At 41.9% G+C, this 21,953-nt stretch overlaps 1 protein-coding gene across 1 annotated transcript in view; it reads right to left on the reverse strand.

Moving 5' to 3' along the window:
- The window catches only part of ARHGAP32 (Rho GTPase activating protein 32), a 168,188-nt gene extending 152,581 nt beyond the window's left edge, over positions 1-15,607 (reverse strand). Inside the window, exons 1-2 of the mRNA XM_082330885.1 lie at positions 15,539-15,607; positions 1,910-2,018 (exon numbers count right to left, since the gene is read on the reverse strand). Of these exons, the coding sequence (XP_082187011.1) occupies positions 1,910-2,017 (108 nt within the window). The 5' untranslated portion in view covers position 2,018; positions 15,539-15,607. The remainder of the gene's footprint in view (positions 1-1,909; positions 2,019-15,538) is intronic.
- Between the last annotated feature and the right edge of the window lie 6,346 nt (positions 15,608-21,953).

The following is a 21,953-nucleotide window of genomic DNA, read 5'->3' on the forward strand; positions in this document are numbered from 1 at the left end:
GCAGTAGAGCTGAACACTCAACAATATCCATGAGCACAACAGCCTTGACGAGAACAGGGAAAGTATCAAGCCAGAACAGGTGAACCTTTCCTTCATTGTAAATCAACAATGGAAAAAAAAACAATAACAAATGAGGTATGCCAGCTAACTTGTGTTACAGGTGGAAACACTGAATTACAGACTCACATTCCTGAGACACACCTTGAGGTTACAGACAGCACGGTGTCAAACAGTGATTTACACAAGACTCCTGGCTCTAGGGTGTTAAGAAGCGCTGAGGCTGGGAGCGTGCACTGCTGGCTGAATAACACTGATCAGAACAGACAGCGCTCGCAAACAGGCGGCACCAGTGTGAACTGCGGGCCAAGGTGCAGAGAAGGAAAAAATATCTGCCTATGAGAAAAAACATACTTAGGAAGTGACAATTGCAAAAAGTACAATTAGCAGTAGATAAGCAAGGAGTCAAGCAGAGAGACAAGCACAGAAAATACCAGCAGACAAAAATGCTGGTGAAGCCTATGTTTTGGGTTGGGTTTTTTGGCTTGAAAATAAAGTTTGGAACAAAATATTGTCATTGTATTACATAGGGTTTGATGATGCTTTTAAGAGAGTAAAGCACAGTACTTATCTTTGTTCCCCTGTTTAAAATTAAAATAAATACCTGGCTCGTAGGGAGTTTATTACCTACGCATGTTCTGGATGTTGTATAAAGAACAGCTAATCCAAAATCTATTTCACATGACCCAGCCAGATATTAATGGTGCTTTAAACTTCAAATAATCCACTGGGATGAATACCCCTCAGCCCCATACATCAGATGAATCTTGACTGTCCTGCAGTCCAGCTAAATCTAGCCACCTCTCACGCTGTTGCCGCACTGCCGGCAGTCCAGGAGCAGCGAACATACGGCTTTTCCAGGCTGACGCCCTGGCACTGCCACATGATCCAACGAGAGGGAAAAATTGTCACTGGTGCCACACCACGGTAAGTAAGCTCAGCCATGCTGCTGGACTGCCCGCCCCTCAAGAGCACCACTGGGGCTGGAATATTCAGACTTTCCCCCTACCCAAGGTCTGTCCAAGAAGGCAGTTTCCTCTTCAGCTTAGTATGCTCGTGAGGCGATTTAGAAAATCTGAAAATAACAAGCGAGATACTACTTCCAGACACTCCTATACTGAAACAAGGCAAGTCAAGCTTATTGAACTTGACTGAGGTAAGTTAACTTCACAAAACCACCTAATCAGATTGCCCTATTCGGCTGCTAATAAAAATAACACCTGACCTTCCAAACTCAGCAAATGCTAGAGGGAGTTGGGAAAGTGGAACTGCAGGTACTTTACTCGCTCATTTAAAAAGACGACAAAGATATCAAGGTAATACAGTTGTCTGTGGCCCACTGCCCACTTGTCATGCCTTCTGTAAGCATGAGAACAGCACCTTAGCAGTTGCTTTTCTGCAATTCTGTTCCCTCTGGTGGTAGGTTAGCTTTCAGGCTGAGGTTTTATTTCTGTAGACTTAGCCAGCATTTTGCTAAAATCTTATTCTTCCACAATGCTGCATGCTTCAAAGAGCATGTTTTTACAAGGAGTTCCCTTCATGCTCAAAAGCCTTGCTGAAAAAGAGGTTAATGCAGACTGAAAATCATTGTGACATTATGGACGCTTTAATTGGTTACTAGACCTGCTTTGGGGCACATATTAATAGGGCAGAAGCGTTATGCATGCTCCTTCTCCCTCTCCTTGACAAACTGCCAGAGGAAGGAAAGTATTTTCGTCTTGCTGAAAGTACTATGCAATCCATTTAAAAATCTGAAACTCAGGGAACATAAATCAATGCGTAACTAGAATATAAGAGTAGATTGTTCAGAACCGAAAATAATGCATATAGAAAACGCAACAAGGTGTTTTACCATAGCGCTGAGAGTCTCCTCCCAATCTGGCCTCTCTCTGGGGTGGATGCTTCTCTGAAGCTCTGGCACAAAGTCATCTTCTTCCGTATGTACAGAGGACTTCATCATTCTGGAAAGGAGGACAGAGCGGTTTGGTACTCAGTGACAACTTCTGGGTAATCGTACATACAGTCTGTTATGGTGCTCAGTTACGTGGCTTACATGACAAGATAAATGCTTTTGTAAATCCAGAAATCTTACAGACTGCTAAGTTTCTCTTACTTCCTCATTATACAAGCAGGACAAGAGTGTAAATCTGGTGGAGACAAATCTGTACCTCCTAACCAATCAATGGATAATTTTGTATAATCACTGCACAATTTGCAAGTCTTAAAACACAGAAGAATATGGAGGAGTAAGTTTCAGTCCATTTCAAAAATTGCTTACATTGCCCAGCCAAACAACATTAGCCTTATAAGAATAAATACACATATTTGATTCCTTAGTTGTCATTGCATGTTTTGCCTAAAACAGAGGTAGCAGTGTCCATATCTCAGCCCGAATTCACGTCCCAAGGCCTGAGCCATCAGCTCTCGTAGCTCTTCCTGATCCTATCTGAAGGGTGAGCACCTTCAACCGCCCCAACTCTGCAGGGATGCGCTCAAATCACTCATTTTATCAAGGTAAACTTTTCTTCAGATAAAGAGCCATCTTTCAAATACCCTATGAAGTATATTTCAAGCCTGCACAGAGATCAGAGACTCAAAATCAAAATTTAAAAAGTATTCATAAAAGCTTCTCAGCCTATCTGTATGACAGTTCTGCTGTTACAGCCAGCAAGTGCCAATCTATATGGCATTTGCAGGCCGTATAAATCTGCCCTTGTGGGGATTATGGCGCAGACCTGAAGGACCAAAGGCCTGCTGAAGGTCTGGTATCATCTGTTCTGGTTTCATTAAATATCAGATTCAGGCAGGCTTTTTTTTTATTAATAGATGACCATTTATTTACTTAGGGTAACCATTTTGATAATCAACACTGAATACAGCAGGGCTGGTTTTTCTAAATGCTAACTGTGCTGATTTATGTATTGTTTGACTAAAACAAGCATGGGGAAAGGCATTTAAAAAACCTCCTTTGCTTCAGATCAAGATCTGACGTTCTGAAACCCCTACATGCTGTTTGCCACGACGACGTGTGGCTGGGCCAAAGCATTTAACTTTGTGCTCTACATGAAGGTTAAGAATGAAGCAATTAACACTCACAGTAATAGCATGGCTGGGTTACAAAATTATATCCCATATAATTTTATACCTACCTTTGCGATCACATTTCTGCTCTAATAAAAAACACATCCCAGAGAATATGGGCCTCAAAACCAAAAGTCATAATGCCTCAGGCCAACGCTGCTAAATGGTTCCATGTGCCATTCCCACCGTAAACATCACCAGTTGAAAGTAGGCCGTCCCTAATTAGGCAAGAAAAAATACGCCTACGTGGTAAAAGCTATATATATATCTGAAAAAACTCTGCGGGAAAATACCATGTTTTAGAACGTAGAGATGCAATGCCAGCTCAGATGGGAGGCTCGCACCTCTGCAATATATGTGTTCAAAAGAATTTGATTTTTGTAAACCTGAAAGTTTGTTGCTCATAGTGGTAGCTCTTTCATTTCTCCTTTGCATATCAAGAGTGCAAAGATTTGGCCTATTTCTCACAACCCCATCTCTACCACAGAAGTTTGCCACTTGTTATAACTGCCAGTGAAAGATGAAACCTGCTGGTTGCAGAGAAAACCAGACTGTGCAACTCAAAAACAAGAGATAAACTAAAAAATCTGTATTTTTTTAAATCAACCTCATGATTTTGAAAAAGGCACGATAAGGCTTTCCTCAGGATTTCTAGATGTTTGGGTTTGGCAGTACATTCTGAACAAATCATCCCACAGCAGCTTTAGTCTAATGCCACCAACACAGCATCGGACAGCATTTAGTCTAATGCCATCAGAGGATGGAATGAAAGGAAGGGTAACAGGATCAAGACGCACCTTTCTACGCCACGGTTAAAACAAACAGCTTATCAAAACACACGCTTTCTCAGTTTAGAGACTTGAAAACAATGAGACTGAATTTATGTCTTTATCAGCACTTTGGATTACAAATGAATTTCCTACACAACTCCTCAGGCTTATGGCAATTCCTCCTGGATTTCTCCTCAGAAATCTGGTTTCCTTTTGGGAAGCAAAGTTTCTGAATGTCTAAAACGTTGCCAGTAACACAGCGCTGCCCAAGGACACAACTCCTCCTGCCATTTGGTAAGTAACAGGATTTGACTATGCGCTCTTCCAAACTACTGACCTTCATTCGCACACACAAAGTCCCTGACGGGCCGTTTCAGTTCAACGTAAGGCAGGCACTACTTTCTAGAAAATATAATTCTAGAAAAATATAATTTCTAGAAAAAAACCTACAAAACAGGAGAGGGCAGAGATCGGTAACTAAGATTATAAAATAGATGTACACAAACTCTATGCTTAGCCTGGTTGCAGTGGGAAGATGCTTCAAATAGCGGTGTTGGCTGTGGTGGTAAGACTGAGTGCAGAGAAGAATATGTTCTATTTTAAAATAACCTCGGGAATCAGGCCTGCGTTCTGGGTCTCTACCCTCACTGCGGACAAATGTGGATGTCACAGCACCCAGTCCTTTTTACTAGACTTCAATCTATTTACTCACATTGTTGGTTTAATTTGATTATGCCTATAAAACTCCATGATAAACTCTTCCCAAACCCTTCCCACTGAGATCCTGAAACACAGTCCTGTTATTCTTCCTATTGAAGGTGTTCACTGGAAACAAGAAAGGCTCTGTGTGTACAACTGCATATTTAACACAGTCAATTCTTTGAGCACTTGCCAGACTTGTTTAACAGAATATTCTACTACTGATGGAAATTAAATACTTCATCGCAGTACTACAAAAATATTGGAAATGATACTGAAGATTTTCTCTCTAATACAATTGTAAACACTTGATAACCATCTGTGAACCCTTATTAATCTTTAATAGTAACTATTTAATTCCATGCCATCTGAGACAAGAGACCAAGGAAGGCTGAAGATGCTACAGGTAATATTAGCCCCTTGTATATTAAGTCCAGCGGCTTTTTCCTCCCTGCCCCTGATCTGGATGAAAGAAAATAACCTTGTGAATTAGCAGCGCTGAAACATGGGCAGGAGTAGGGCCAGAAAAGGGGGAAGAAGAGGAAGAAAAGCAGCTACGTGAGGCACTCCTGGTGTTAGGCTATTTCAACAGACTTCACAGGAACTCTGCGTTCTCAAGGATGGCACGGAGAATGAAACCAAAGCTCGGGGTCCCTGGGAAAGCTGTCATGAAAAGACTCACAGGGCCGGCATCCGCCTGCAAGAGCACTTTTAAGCATTATTTCTTCAAACACCCTCAACTCATCTTCTGGACTTTCTGCAGGAACTCAGTGATTCGTTTTCAAAGATGCAGCCCTGTAGTTTGTTGGGAGCCCCATTATAAGCCCCCAAATGAGAAACTGATGACAGTGTAACTGGTAAAGGGTAACTGGGAAAGGGCCACACCAGTTGCAGTCACTGAAAGGATCATCCCAAATGTCCTCTGGGCATGTAAAACCTTAGAGCCACACAGCTGGGGGAAGGAGCTTTCCTAACAGTCAGACGTTGTGATTTTCCCTGGCCTCACCCCAAGACAAGCTTGGAATATTATATATAGGTATAATCACATGCACACGTTTTTATATGCATGTGTATTATGTAGATTTGACATTATTTTAATTTATAGAGCAAATAAATAGCACAACATACATATGTCTGATTCACCACACATGTCAAGCTGTAACAAGACTAATTATCTTGTTTCTGCCACGGATTCTTTTTCACGGGAGGGGAAAACACCTAGAGTCCCACTAACACTTATACAAAATACTGACACATGTATTTTGCAAACATTAAAGGCCAAACAAATTAAAGAAGCTGCTCTGTTCTATAAAGCCTACATTTGGCCATTTCATGGGAGTCGTAAATGACTGAAAAGTCACTACAAAATTTAATACTAGCCATAAGAACAGAAATACAATTTTATTTGAAATGCCACTTCTTCAACTGCTTAGCAGCTCTGAATGCCCTTCAAATGAAATCTGACACCATTATATTAATAAAAGTTCTGGCTGTATAGAGGCCATTAAGCAATCTCTCTTCAGATGAATGAATCCTTCTTCATCGTAAATTGAGAATCAAATGTACTGGAACAAATGTTTACAGGACATTTCACAAAAGGCACAGCCCACATTCACACCCGTTCTTTAAAGTTCTCTGGTAGGTCAAGTCGATGAATTTCAAGTCAGCGCTTGTATGTCTGTACATGATACAAGTGTTATCAAGAAAACATCTAATGTCCTTTTCCATGTCCTCAAATCTAATTTGCCGGTCCCATCATTTATGGTGGGACCGTATCTGCTAATCGGGAATGAAAACATTTCCGTGCTTTTCTGACTGGGCTCCCCTACGGTCCTGCACTATTGAGCACGAAGTCCTACCTGCACACACGAAGGAGCGTATTGCAGTGCCTCACAAGGCAGAAAGCACCTAGAGAAGATAAGCACAGGTGCTTTATGGGATGAGTAAATTAATATTCAGCTTGATGTCCATAAACTCTACTACTACTGTGTGTTTATCATACTGTAAATATTAAATACTACTTCCACTAGACAAGAACTTTCCCTGTGGGTTTGAAGGAGTCCGGCATCCACAAATAAGAAGTGTTTCCACACTTCTGTTTGCGCAAGAGAGAAAGAATCATAACCAGTGGGTTTGTGGAAAGAGATCCTTAAATTAAACAGGGGACAAGAAAGGACAGAAACTTTTAAAATATTGTGGGATTCCTACAAGACTGTGTGTTCCCTTTGTTTAGGTTCTTTGGCATGTACCATGTCCCGCTGGCAGACCACAGCGGTAGGAGTAACACGACTGTCATGGACTTTGATGTCATCTAAATGCCGATGACACGCAGATTAATAGCTCCCCTCTGGGAGGACACGAGGGTGCTGACAAATTACTTTCAGAGGTGCCTGATGGTTTGAAAGCCACGTGCTAGCATGGAAGCATGAAGCATTCTGAATGTCAGGCTCCTGATATCAGATAGTTAATTGTCTGCTTGGCAGACACTCATTTTGAACTGGCTATGTATTTTTTAAATGAAATGCCAAGCGTGATCTTTAGGTTATGCTCCCCCATGGGGACATCAGGCATTTCAGCTTGCTTTGCTGCTTCTCCCGACAAATGACTTTTCTTTCTGACCTCAATTTAAAAGGTGAGAGCCGATGATAACTGATTTATTAGTTTATTTATTATTTATATAACACTACTGTTGTGCCCGGAGATTTCTCAGCCAATGTAAAAGCACAGCTCTGCCCTACAGAACCAATGATTCAAGAGGATTTAGAGCTCCACAAAAAGCAATGTTTTCCGAGATATAAATTTTACCCAAAAAGCCAAATTTAAGTAAGGCCTGTGCTGACACAAATCTACACTGAAAACCAATGAGCTTCAAACACTATCTGACAAAAACTGGTATTTATGCTGCTCAAACAATTTGCACAAAAGGCCAAAATAACACAGTCTTTACCAGGGCACTAAAAAAGGAACTACACTGTACATCCACTTGGCTCATCTCCCCTGCTCCTAGCAACCATGTTTGTCTTCCATAAGCCCTCTTCAGGTTGACACTGTTAACAGGCACTGCTCAAGACAGAGGAGAGCCAGCAGAGACAGCAGATAGCAATCAAACCAGAATCGCGATGCAGTACTGCAAGTCCGAGAGTCAGAAGCAGTGCTGCTGGGCACCACCACAAGAATGAGCAAGATATTTTGTAGACAAATGAGACTTGGGTTTACTTCAGGCTTCAGGACTTCAGGTGAGCCACAGTGCAGAAACCTCAAACTACTGCTGAAGATATTAAGCCTGCAGGGCACAGCATAACAGCCTGGGTGCAGCATCCCCGTCTCTCCCAATGTAACCAAGTACAGCGTTTCCAGGATTCAATCCCCTAACTCCCAATCACAGCATGGAAAGGTAAGCCGACAGTGAATCAACAGAGGGAAACCTTGAAAACTCTGCTTTAGAGGGTCTAAAAATAACTTGATCAGGATGAGCAGTTACAATGCTACAAAGAAAAAAATACGTAAAGAACTGTGGATGTCACCATCCAATGTATGACAGCAGAATTAAGACAACTCTTCACATCATACAGGTTGCTCCTTATCACCATGAGGAAAGGTAGAAAAACAAGAACTGAGATCTGGCCCAAAGCTTATAAACACTTGGGCAAGAAGCTGGAATCAAATGAGAAACACTGACACATCTTCATTTCTGACCTCAAACTTACACCACACACAGCCCCCCCAAAAAAAGAAATGTGATGAGAGAGATGGAAAAAAAATGAAATGCACATACCCTCCCCCAACACAATTTTCCAAGTTAACTCTGTGTCCATGAAATTAAAACTAATACAGTGGAAAGGAAGAAAATAATCACGCAATATGGAAAACAGAGATAGCTCAAGAGCCCCAGGAAAAATGAAACAAGAGATGGGAATTGAAAGCTGACAGTGCTGACCTGAAAGAGGATTTAATTTCCCATGTTCTAAATCAGCTTTGTCAACACCTTACTGATTACATTATGCCCATCTGTATTATATAAAACAAGATTTCTGAAGTCTGTCTCAAGGATCATACGAAGTGAAGATAGAAAAGACCTACAAGGTCAGCTTAAAGCACACCTCATAAATAAACTAATGGTAAATGGATTGTATTTAATCCTTGACCACAAAATGAAAACCTGGCATAACTAAATGGTTTACTGTGATTGATTCTACAAAGTTGAAAGCTGTAATTGCTACTTTTGATGGAAGTTCCTAGTCAAAATTCAATTGTTTGGGAAGCCACTGCACAAGAAAATTAATAGAGTAACTGTATATTACAATAAGAGAATATTTAAAAAATCATTTGAATGAAATATCATTCAAATATCAGTAAGCACAAAGCAAACTAAATTTCTCTGAATTACTCTATGCACTACCTGTGATACTAAGGAATATTTCTTGCCTAGATTTAAAAGTTAAGATCAGGGGTTTTCAACTTGTGGTCTGTGGATCTGTGAGGGTCTGAGAACTAGTAGTACAGATGAGCAGAAGCTGGAAAAAATAAAAATCCATTGCTGCTATGCAGCTATTTAGTAAATATGCACCTTTCAAGGAATGTCATGCTTCGCAGGCAAATTTGTACATGTGCCCAAATAAAGATGGCTGGAAATCACCAAGCTATGGGAACAGAGGTCTTAACAGGATCATCGCTATTATAAAGGCAGATTAATTCAATTTTACTGATTGTGATTGTTTTCAAAAACAAACCATGTAAATCACAGCTACAAGGACAGTTTTCAAATACTTTACAGTGTCAGAATTTTTAGTTTTCCCAATTTTCAAATTCCAAATTCAGCCTGGTAAAACCATACCTGCACCCAGGGGAGCTGAGATAGAGATCACCAGTGTACTATGATAGTCGAATGAATCGTGTGATCCTTAGTACCAATTATTGCTATTCAACTCCAGAAGGCAATTTACAAGGTCAGAAAAAACCCACTTCGCGCGTATTTTTAGCTCTGGGGCTTCTATTCCTACAAAATATTTTTTTAAAGAAAAAATCACTTTCCCACTTGATGTGCATCACCACCTGTTAAATTAGATTCTCAGCTGTCAGAAATCTCTTTCTCTGAGGAAGAAAAAAAACCTCCTTTTTTTTTTTTTTTTTGCATTAACCTTTCATTTAAGAATATATGACATTAGAAAAACATATTTTTAAAATAAAAGATAGGGACTTTTAAATAAAGATCTTTTTAAAATCAGCAGTATCACTCAATTAATTTTTAAAAATGCCGGAGTGGACATGTTAGCTCTTCCACTGTTAATATACCTCTGCAGAGGGAAGCGGAGAAGGCCAATAGTACTGCAGAGATTAATTAACATATTGGTTTCTTGCCCTGTTCCAACTCTCTGGACATGCTTTAACACAAGCTCCAATACAGCCAGACAGTTACGCTATATTTGCTCAAGGGCCTGAGTTTTCAGACTGCAAAATATCCGTCTTGTTTATTAATTTGCAAGAATATTTAAACCACATTTTCTGAGCTGCCAAAGAAAAGTTGCATGAACACGATCAGATCACCTGGAATTTAAAACCTGTGGGCAAACGGGCAAGTCCGGGTGAGACAGTTCCCATTTTAGCAAACAGGTATCTTCGGGTACAACAGGCAGCCTGTCTCGTCTCAGTAATCGTCTTTTTTCCCCCCGACTGATTTGTCAGTAGCCCCGACACAACATCACACAACCCCTTCTGACCCCCAGCTGCAAAAGCAAAGCCCCCCAAGCCCACAGGTGAATACTCTAGCGCCTGAGGGCACTGCCTGCCCTCCCTACCTCAGCCGGCCGTGGCAGTTCTACCAGCAGGACCCTGACACCACCCATCAGGTTGCAGGTACCTTCAAGGCGGCTAACAGCTAACCACTGAAGAGATGCTTTTCACATCCAGCAAGGGGTAAGGGGGGATGCTGGGACAGGAGAAGCCAACACCATACTACAAACCAAAAACTGTTATTGTTTCTTTTCCTCAAAACAGAGCATGGTTCTGTAGGCATACTTTAAGATCAACCTCAAACCACCTTCAGTAAATCTCCTCTAAATTTGAAAGCAACGAATAGCAACTGGGGGTCAACAGACCCATCTTCTTTTTATTCTGCTCTTCTGCCATAGTTTTGGCAGCTTTGTTTACTGCTTCTTGTCTCGCCTGGTTGTGTTTTATGTCTCAACTCAATAACATCCATCTCAAAGTACATAAGTAAGTACAGAGATATGTACTTCATGCTCTGGAAGGGACTGGAACATGTACCTAATTGAACTGGGCTGTAATAATTTGCATTCAAGTTTTGCATAACTGGAATTTCTTTAAACACTTTATGAAAAGAATAAATTCTTGGAATATTCAGCTTTTACAAGCTCTGAGCCATGTTCTTAGTTATTAAAAAGCTTTATAAAAATAATCACTGAATCCTCATGTGCTTTTGCATCCGTACATTACTGAACAAACTTGCTCTTTTATTTGGCAACACATAAAAGACATTGTTTTAGTAGGTGCTTGGCATTTTCTTTCAATAGAACACAGTGACGGTCAATTAAAGAAATCCTCAGGAATAGGTTTCTCTAATCACTTTTGCCTAGTATAAGAAAAGGAATTAGCAAATCACTTCACAATCAGAATCACTGGATTTCTTTTGTTTGATTCAGGAGCAAATATAAAAGTATTATAGAAAATTGCCTCTAGGGAAAAAGAGTACTATCCTCCCATTTAGAATTAATAAATTGCTAAAAGCAGCTCTAAAGTTTCAACACAGAAGAGAGACAGGAAAGGATGGCTGCTCCTGGCTCCACTGAGAAGTCTAAACTTGGGCACCATCAACAAAAAGTTCTTGCGGGTGGGTGGCAGCAGGATGCCCGGCCTTTGTGTCTCTCTCCCTCCCATGGCCATGGTCTGAATGATCTGCGCTCCAGCCCTGGCGTAACAGGGCTCAGACTGCTGCCACTCACTTTCCGCATCCAAATGGCAGCGAGACAGGTATCATCTCACCACGCTCTTAGTCAAAACCTGTTCCCTGCACTTCCTTTGCAACCTCCTTTTTTTCGTTTGGTTGTTAAGATTACGCTTTCTTCTGGGCCCTTCGTCTCATGTCTTCCTCGCTGTCCAGCAAAAGCAGTTCCGATCTTTGCTGGAGTCTTCAAATATTACCGTAACGCAAAGCAGTAATAAAACCCATCTGTTTACAGCTACTCCAAATGCAGCAAAGATCAAAGTATACCTCAAAATTGCAAAGCATGACTTAAACCTAGATCCAAGGACATTCATCTGGGCTGATCTCTTGTTTGTAGTTCAGTGCCAATGCAAAGCCATGGTAAATTTAATCTTTCCTCATAGAAGCATATACTGGAAAAATGATGCTTTCAGCACATGGAATGATCAAGTGCAATCAACGAATCCGTTACAATTAGCCTCACATGCTGTTAAGCGACAACTGTTCATAACATGAAACAATATTTAAAACTTGTCCAGTCAGCTAGCGGCTTAGCAGGGAAACCCTTTCTCTGACTAAAACATTTATACAGAGTCAGTTGCCTACCTAGAGATAAACTTACAGCTATCCAATACATCGCAAAAAATGGCTGTGTATACGCTGTTTTGCAGAGCCCGGTTATGGCACACTCTGTGGAAGAAGCCGGGGAAAAAAAACATTCAAAGTGGACTTGCTAGTGAATACGCATAAGGAAAAGAATGGAAATGAACTCCAGGACACCAGAACCTGATTAGCTGAACAAATAATAAAAGATAAGCAAATAAATAAAAAACAGTTCCAGCTATTCTGACCTAAATAACTAGTCTTAAATGACTGGTGGCCCTTGCGTCGTATTTACAGCAGCACTCCTCCTACCTGTGCTACTATCACTCCATCCCAATGGTATCAACAGCAAAAAGGCGGCTGCTCAGTCCTTTCTATGTCTAGAAATGACTACTAATGCGTTTCACTATTATTATTCCTACTGGATTGCTCTTAACCAGCTAAATGGAATTAAATGGAGGCCTACAACTACAGTAAGTCATCAGGGACAGATTTAACCAGGTGGGGTTCATATGGGCATAGTATGTGCAAAGCCATACTGTAATTATTTCTCGACAGCAGAGAAATGTGTATTATAAACAAACAGGCCATTCCGAGGCTAACACAATACTGGAAAAGAAAAGCACTAACCAGGACAAATCTGCCTGGGCCACCCATCTGCTGCTTGCACTTCTGATGCACGAGCTGAGGGAATGGAAGCGGCAGCAGTGCAATAAGTAAGATGTAGGGGTGACAAGTGGAAGCAGTACCTGAGAGCTGGACGCAGACCAGAAGATAAAGGTGCTATAGGGGTCAAAATGTCTCGCGGTGGTTGAGAGCACGTTTCCATTCTCACCTTGTGCAGAACCAACGCCAGCATTACAAACAGACCCAGTGCTGGTGCCGTCTTTAACAATCAAAAAACCTTTACTTTGCCCTTTTGGAATGATTTGCAATTGTTAAATATCTTTTTCAGTGAATAAAAAAAACCCCTAAAACCAACATACAGGAAAGAGATCATTGATCTCCCTTGCCTTGAGTTCTCAAGGATACAGCTGCAACCACTACTGCCCAATCATTTTTACCTTCAACACCCACACATGCATTTTTGGTACAAAAGCATTTGAGCTGGCACGCATGTCTGCTGTGAATGGAAACCCTGCTGCTAGGTTTCCTGCTGCCACGGAGATGAATAGAGAAAGAACAATTAGCCAAGGCTTCAGTCTAATTTAGATTTATTTTTCTTTTTGGAGGACAGACTGAGAGATGGTACATCATAAAACAAAAACATTAACTCTAAAGGCTACTCAGAGGAGCACAATACTGAAAGACCATGTGTAACCTATATTATAAAGACTTCTGATAATAAGCACTATCGTCTAGTGCCTAGTGACCCCAATTATGCTAAATGCTGTACTTGGATATGCCAGGAAAGTATAAAATGTCAAGGCAAGGACTATCTACATCAAAGCAGACAAGAAGTGAGCAAAGAGAGTACCTCCATCCATTTTCCAAAAACCCACAGCAACTCACAGCTCAAATAACTTGTCCAGCATTTCAGAGGAGGACCGAGCCTAAAGTAGGAAATAGAATCATAGAATTGTTTAGATTGGAAAAGACTTTTAAGATCAAGTCCAACCGTCAGTAACTTCAGTGTCATAGTTCCTAACCACAAAGACACATAAATAAGGCAAGTAAATACCAAACACCTTATCAGGGCCTGAAGGAAGAAAATCAGGACGGAGGGAGACCACCACCCTCCTGTGCAGACTAGAGGATCCTGCACTCTCTCCTCATCCAGTCCTTGCCACAAAATGTTCTAGCCTGATGTAGAAGAGAGCAAGAGCCCAGCCCAGCCCAGCTTACCGGGTGCACAGGCTCAGGAGAGTGTTGAAGTCTGCCGTTTCCCAATCTGTGGCTCTGACCGCTAAGGTTTTATGCAATACCTTCTCCTCTCCTTTCCCCATTACCTTCTTTCAAAAAAGAGAGAGCGGGAGAGAAAGCAATAAGCTACATACGAAAAGACTTACTAGGACCACTAAACCTGGACATACTGGGCTGCAGAGGTCAGTATTAGCAAAGTGTCTATGCAGCACAGCTCCAAGACAGCACTTTTAGCCAGTGACGAGGTTTCCATAACAGCCTAAGAATCCACACAAGGGCTCTGCTATTTCCCAAAGGGGCAGCTCCCCATCTCTCCCCAGCCATCTGAGGACCTGTCTTCAGGACCCATGGCAGCAGAGGTGCTTGCCCGTCTCTACAGACATTGCCCTGGAGGAAAAATAAATAAATTTTAAAAAGGACTGGCTTTCCACTGGATCAGCAGCAAAGCACACGGCTACAAGAACTCCTGTTGGCCTAATGAAAGTCACAGGGGTGGAAACGCCTCGTTCAGCCACAGCACCATTTTAATTCACCTGCACTGGGATGTAGTTTCACAACGAGGGGACGAGCAAAAACTTAACGCACTCCTCAGAGACCTTCTTTTGACTTTGGCCACCCCCTGCCCTGTGAAGCCTCACGTCGGCTTTTGCAGATCCCATCCTGATGTGCACGTGTGTCTCTTAGTACTGAGTGAAAAGAATTTGGACATTTATCTTAGCTTTGCAAACGCTGGAGCTGAGGACCTGAGGCTGTAAGGGTGCTGCAATGCTTCATCATCACCCAAATGCTTCATCACATCACCCAAATCCTTTGGGAATGCCAGAGCTCAGGAAAAAGAATAGTTTTGTTGGTTGTTGTTATTTCTAATTAACTGGGGGAGGAGGCATCTGAAAGACAAACACTTTGGGGGGAAAAAAAAGAGGTCAAGCTTCTGTTTATTTATTTTATTTTTTTTTTAAATTTTAACCTATGAGCAACAAAATATAAGCATTACAGAAATAACCTGTGACTAAGAACAAGGACATTTTAAAATTGAAAAAATGTCAGCCTGGAATTTTCACCCTTTTAAAACAAAACCTATTAATTGCACTGCTGCACAATTTTGTGGTTTTAGGTAACCTCTTTAATTTTACATCAGGCAGGCCAAGAAAGTCCCTGAAACACCAACCCAATTTTACAGGCATGAGGAAGGGGGGACAAAGCAAGAGGAAAAGAGTGAACTACATATTCATAGACAAGTCAAGATTGAAAAGATATTAAAAGAAGAACAAAAAGAGGACCCCGTTTCTAATGCATTATAGAGGATGAAAAATATGAAAGGTGTTTAATTGCCTAAGCAGTGGAATGTATGAAAAAGCAAAAGCAAACAAGGTTTTTGCCCCCTCCGTTAGGAGACAATACGTCTGCATTCGCAGGCTGCCTCTGTGTAAGGAAAATGAATAATTTTAAAACATTAACATTATCACAGGAATAACAGCTTACTGAGCACAGGACAAATTCTGCCATTAGTACATGCCTCACTCACCCTGATCACAGAGATACACCGTGGGACCATCTGAAAGGGGTTCCGCTGTGCAGAAGTGCTTGAAACGAGTGCAGTTATATTAAATGTAGGAGGAAAGAAGAAAGGTACGTGACAACCCGATTCAAGACTCCAGGAAGCAAGCCACACAAATGACTGTTGAGTTGTGCAATGACTCAGCAGGGGGAAAAAAAAAAAAAGAAAAAAACAATATAGCAGCAGATAGGAAAGTCTTTTCCATAAGAAATGATAGCTATCATCCATCAAAAAATAAGTATAATAAATAAATAGAAACAAGAAGAGTTCCCAGCCTGGAATTCTGCCTAGTCCCATAAGCTCTGCGCACAAAGTTGTTTCTCCTCATCAGCCATTCTTTATTACACTTTGCAGCACACCTGAGCAAGCAAAGGAGCAGGAAACTGAGCTGGCTTTAACCCCTGCTGCACCACTGCCTCTGCCTAGGGAGGTGTTTCTCTACAAAGAGACTGCTTTTCTTGGTGAGCAACACGATAGGAAGCTAAAGCCAGGAAAGAAGTCAGATAAGCACATGGCAGAAAGAAAATGCGAGGCTGGGGAATCCAGCACAAACTCAGAAAGGAGCAGGAGAGAGTCACCCCCAGTTCCCTGGCCTGTCAAGCCAATGAATGTGGTCAGGACAGAAAGATGACATGATATTTCTGCACCTCCTCTGTTGTTCTCCTGAGAAGCTGGCATGAAATTTAAGCTCCCATTTTACTTGCATAACTTTACAGGACAGCTCTCCCATGTCTGTTGAGGCTCAACAGCTCTCCCTGAAATGGTAAGATTAAATGTAATCTGTTAAACATAGATAACATAGTCCAACCAGATGGATGAGGCAAGCCAAGCTGTGCAGATTTCACTGCTCAGTTTGAACACATTCTCGCACTCATTTTCTCCTTTGCAAACCTTTATGCAAATAGCTTTTCAAGAACATTTAATCCTCCACCCTCCTAAATTACCGCTGAAGCATTACTGTCCCTTCAGTTTGGAGCCTAGCTGCAGGAGAAACACCAAGGCATTCAGGTAGCTGCCTGGCTTGAACCGCGTGGTAAAGTTCAGTGAAATTTAAGTAGATGCTTACGTGCTTTGCAAGGCTGGGGTAGAAAAAAAAAATATTTCAGGTAACTGTAATTCCTTTCCATCATTCTTCACTCCATCACTTGAAAAATACCATGCCTTATCGCTTCCTTCTCCTTTGCCTTTAAAATCACTCCTGGCGTGGTTCCACCAGTATAAATTCTACACGGTATCTCTGCCGCCATTTTGCTTATGCATCAGGGTAATAAAAGATGAGAGGATGCCAACACCTTCTCTGTACCACAGAATGTATCTGTATAACTATGTCGGCTAACGCGGGGAAATATAAAGTCAGAGGGGAGGGGAGAAAAGGCCAGAGTATCTGAAGAGGGCAGGTGAAGAGATAACAGCACGATTTTCTAAATGCTTTCCTTTGCCATCAAACCACCCTTTATGGCTAACACAAGACACTGCCCATTCCCACTACTGAGAAAATTAAACTTTGCTGTCCTGAGGCAAGGGAAGCTGGGCTTTATGGCTAGCCCATGAAAATACATGTTATTTGTGTAGCTGAACGGCCGGCAATGAGGGATCAAAATGGACCCTGGGCTGTTGTGTCAAAACAAGCTACAGTTAAAAACAGGAAGGCATAGTGAGGAGAATCACAGCATCCGCAACATCGTCCTGGCACCTGTGTCAACACTCACCACTCCCCGGCGCCTTGGGCAGAATTCTTATCATTCACGGGGCTGGGAGGGGAAGTTAATAAACAAGGACAACCCTCCTGAAAATTGCACGCAGCCACTAAATCCACCTTGCCATCCCGTTTCAAAAGACCAACAGGAATAAAATAAAAGTTTGCCCTGAAGTAATTTTCAGAATTGAGCCACACAGCTCTTCACAATTAAGTCTCTAAATGTTCCTGTAGAATAGCTATTTTTGTTACCCTTGCTTAAAAAATGGTGTAAATAATGCACAAGAAGACTCAGCACTGGCTGAGTCAGTGAAGCCTGGAATAAAACCCAAGAGTCCTGGCTGCCTTCTTTCCTTCTTAAGAGCCTTCTCTCCATGAAACACAACCATGGACAACGCACTTTTTTAACTCCGTGCTGTCAGCCTGTTTGCACAGAAGCACAAAATTTCTCCTTACCGGTCACTCCCCATACAGGGCTGCACAGTGGGGAGAAGAAAGTTACTGGGAAGAGCTAACTGGTAGACTGGTCTCTCACAGGTAACATAGCATACAGTGCACTAATTGTTTTTTTCAGTATGACTAACGTAACATTTCATTCCAGTTCATATTGCATCACATCAGAAGCTGGAATATTTCACTGCAACCTTTAATTGTCCTGACTCATGCTGTCAGTAATAAAATGCCCTCTTGGGAAAATAAATAAATAGACAAATAAAGCCTTAATTGATTCGGTAAAGTACTGACCAGTGAAAGCACACTGTCTGATTACTTTTAAGACATTAAAAAAGGTAGCAGGTGCAATATGTTAACGTAAAAGGACAGGTGATGAACAGACTTATAGCTTTTTCAGTTTGACAGAAAAAAAAAAAAAAAAGAAAGCGCAGATAAGCTTTTGAAAGCATTTGTTTCAAGCACCCAAGGGTAGTCTGGAAAATGAAAGCATTTCTATTACATTGGCACTTGTGCAGAAAGGCAGGATAATGAAGTGACCAGACTATTAGGCTTCCCAAAGAAATGAGATATTGTTGAAACCAGTGCACACTAATTTCAGTGCCCAGGAAAATGGCAGTAAACAGTGCTCTTTAGGCTTTTCCCCCCCCTCAGTAATCATGATGATTTTAGAACTGACACCTGCAAAAGAGACTTTTCAGTGCATAATGAATAACTCGGCGAAAAGAGAAGACTGTGAGAGAATAGGTTAAAAAATAAAAAAGGTAAGAATATAGCGAACAATGGCATAAAATTGTAAGATATAATACAACTTGCAGGGAACACAGCAGCCTGACAGACAGCACTTCCAAAAGACTCCTGTTGAGGACTGGGCTTACAGAAGCAGCCGAACAGCTAACGAAATGTCCGGGAAAACTCGTCGCCCGCTCCTCACATCACCTCCTCGCCACTGTAAGGCTGGGAAAAGAAAGTTCATCTTGTCATCAGGCCAGGGAAAGCCCCAGCGCAACAAAACCGAGATTGTAACCATCACTACATCTTCTTACCAAAGAGGAAAAACACACATAGAGGGAGAGGGGGAAAGATGAAGAGTCTGAAATAGAAACAGAGGAGAAATAGCACCGAACTACTAGCTTGAAAGAAAAGCTGAGACCCCTTACTCAGGCGCACGGATTCAGGGCCTGTTTGCAGAATAGGTATCGAGGCTTCAGAAACCCAAGCTACTTAATACAAGGTAAGGAATCACCCTTCACCAGCCAAGCCGTGTGTGTGAGCTCTCAGGCCGTGGCTCGCAGGGGAGGACGTGCATCAGTCCAGACTCCTCGGGTGGCCCAGCCCACGCACCCTCCTTCTCTCTGCAACGCACGTTATCTCCGCAGGCCAAGGTACCCCTCACCCCCAGGTCGCGTGTCACATTTTCATGGCAACTTTGGCAACGAACAGCCTGACCTGAACCACGAGTACACTGGAATTAGGCTTTAGAGCCATGTTTTTAAGCGGGACGTGGACATGGATTTCCTATCGCCACTTTTTGTGCTTTAGAAATCTTTCTGTCTCATAGAGGAGCTGAATCTCTCTCGTTTCATGAGAAAGTTCGTTTCCGAGCCAGGCTCCTCTGCCTGCTCTCACGCAGAAGGAGGCTGGTGCCATCCCACAGGGTTATGGCTTGGGTACCTGCGGCTCCCTCGGCTCCGATTTCACCCCCAGCCCGACGCTCACGGGCGGTTCACAGCGAGACGCTATTCCGTGTGACAGCCCAAGCCACAGCTCCTTCCCTCCTCTGTAGGCTTTTCCTTCCCAGAGACAAACGAGCTCACTGACATGCTTTTTGCAAACTTTGTTCAGAATTTTTTTTTTTTTTTTTAAATATTCTTTCCTTGTTTGGAAAAACATTTGCGATAGCTACCCAAGTTGTTCTTGATGTCAAACAGCATAAAAGAAGAATCAGCTGTTCTGTTCTTATCTCTGAAATACACCAAAGTAATCAGGTAATTAGCCAAAGATATTTACATTTTATGTAAGACTTAGGAACGTGTTTTGCAAGAAAACTCTTGGGACTTATTTCCGTGAGTTTCCTAAGATCCTCATAGTTAACTGTAGAAGTCTTTCAAGCAAAATCTAAATGATCTCTAAACTATATTAGTGTCCTCTTCTAGTTTGCTGCGCTTTATTTTTCACATAGTAAATGAATAGGCAATACCATCCAGACCTGATGCCTCCCCTTAGCTTTTAGAAAACCTACAGGAGGGAGCACAGTTAGTAAAAAATGACCACCTTTTCTGTTTCGGATGGAGACGGATATCCTCTTATATTCCCATTATATAATTAAGGCTCTCAACACGCTCTTGTTATATTGTAAATGCAGCAGTAATTAAATACGTTCTCTAAAAATGACGTCATTCTGTTTTTCCAGCACGTGCAAATAGATCTAATACGCTGTTAGAACAGAAAAAGATTTCCTACCACACAAAACGTGTTTGCACTTGAAACTTTCTGCTAGGCCACACTAACACCATGACAACACTTCCCACTTTTTCAGTTGCCGTAAACAGCTAGCACCAATCGTTTGCACACAAAGCAATGCAGTCAGAAATGGTGACAGAAAACATTGAATCAATCCCTTTCTCAGATTTGATGTCTTATTTTCCACCAGCATGCTGCCACACACTTGCTATTGCACAGATAGCTAGCCAGGTTCAATTACTTTCTTTTAGCATACTCAGGATGCCTACGTAGTAATAAAAGGTAGTAAAAAGTACCATTTTTGTTAAGTTTTGAGGTTCATGATAGTAGCAAGGTATTCCTTCATGTGCACTTTTTTCCCTTCCTGTTCTGTTTGTACATAGCAGCAGAAAACGTCAAACATTAATAAGCACTGATTTTCTCATTTAACTAACTGAAAGAGTGTTCTAGGAGAGCTGGGAATGTTTGGGCCAGGTTTGGAAAGGATGTCTGAGAGACAAAGCGTGGTATCAGCAGGCATACGAATAACAGATTTATGGAATCAGCAAAAGCAAGTATATTTTACCTGCTCAGCGGTTACATCTGTGCATCTTCTAATGTGCTATATACTAAACTCATTGGCTATCGGCTTTCTTTGAGTTCCTGATAAATATTTTTCCAAAGACAGTTTCATCACAATTTTTATGGAACACACATGAAAAGGTAAATTCATTATCAAGAGTGGGCATATAACAAGTAATAAGAAGCACCTGCAGTTGCTATTTCAATATTTCCCTTGTTTAAACAGCACTGAAGATGATGAAAGTTATTTCCAAAACCAGTATTTCTTGTTTGCTACCTGTGCCGCACACACGACTGTACTCCCTACTCATCAGCATTTCCATAACCTGATGAGTGATAATAAAACACCTTTAAAACCCCAAACAAAGGCAGTTCTCGGAGCGCTGTGCTGCCCGGAATCTCGGCTCTCTGGCTGGAGCTCCCCACGCATGACTTGGTAGCCAAAGAGACTGGAACATCACCCGAGAGCTCACCAGGAGGGCAGTAACACCGGCTCGTGGTTGCGCTGGGCACTGGTGCGGCGCACGGCGCTCACGCTCACCCGCTACCCAGGGCCTTTTAATGCCGTGACCCTGCCGGTACCTTTTTTCCTCTCCTTCGCCTAGTGCAATGAGCCATGTGAGGAGCGCAGGATTACTGCAACCTCTCGCCTTTCATTAACGTGACAGGGTCTAAATAAATCTATTCTCCAGAAAGTCACAGCTGGTGCATTAACCTGGGGCCCCCTGACTACATCGCAGCTCTGAGTCAGTATTATTTAGGAACTAGCCTGTTTTCTTCAACTTTTGGACTCATTTTAGAAAAATGTTTACTGGAACACCGTGTATCCTGCAGTTTTACTACATACTATTGTTTCATACAGGTCCCAGTGTTTTTAAATGGGCCGGCCCAGGCAACGGCATCTGTGAGTATGAAATGTTTGTTGTCTCTTTTAGGCCAAACAGTCAAACAACAACCAGTTTTTTTTCCCAGCACGTAACACGAAGGCAAGTCGCCAGAGATGTATTGTCCTCAAAACTCCACGCAATACCACATCGTACATTTTATCTCTAATTGCACAAGTCCTTTCTTCCAGTAAGTAGCAGCCTGAACTTCTTTCCTACGAGTCATTCAATTTCTGTGCATCCAGACTCCCTGCTAATATTTTTTCCTTAGCAGGCACCAATAAAACTTTGCGTATGCACAAAAGAGAATAGGCAAAAAAAGTTACCT

The sequence above is a fragment of the Platalea leucorodia genome (genome assembly GCF_965183815.1).
Source record: "Platalea leucorodia genome assembly, chromosome: 20".
Classification (NCBI taxonomy): Eukaryota; Metazoa; Chordata; class Aves; order Pelecaniformes; family Threskiornithidae; genus Platalea; species Platalea leucorodia.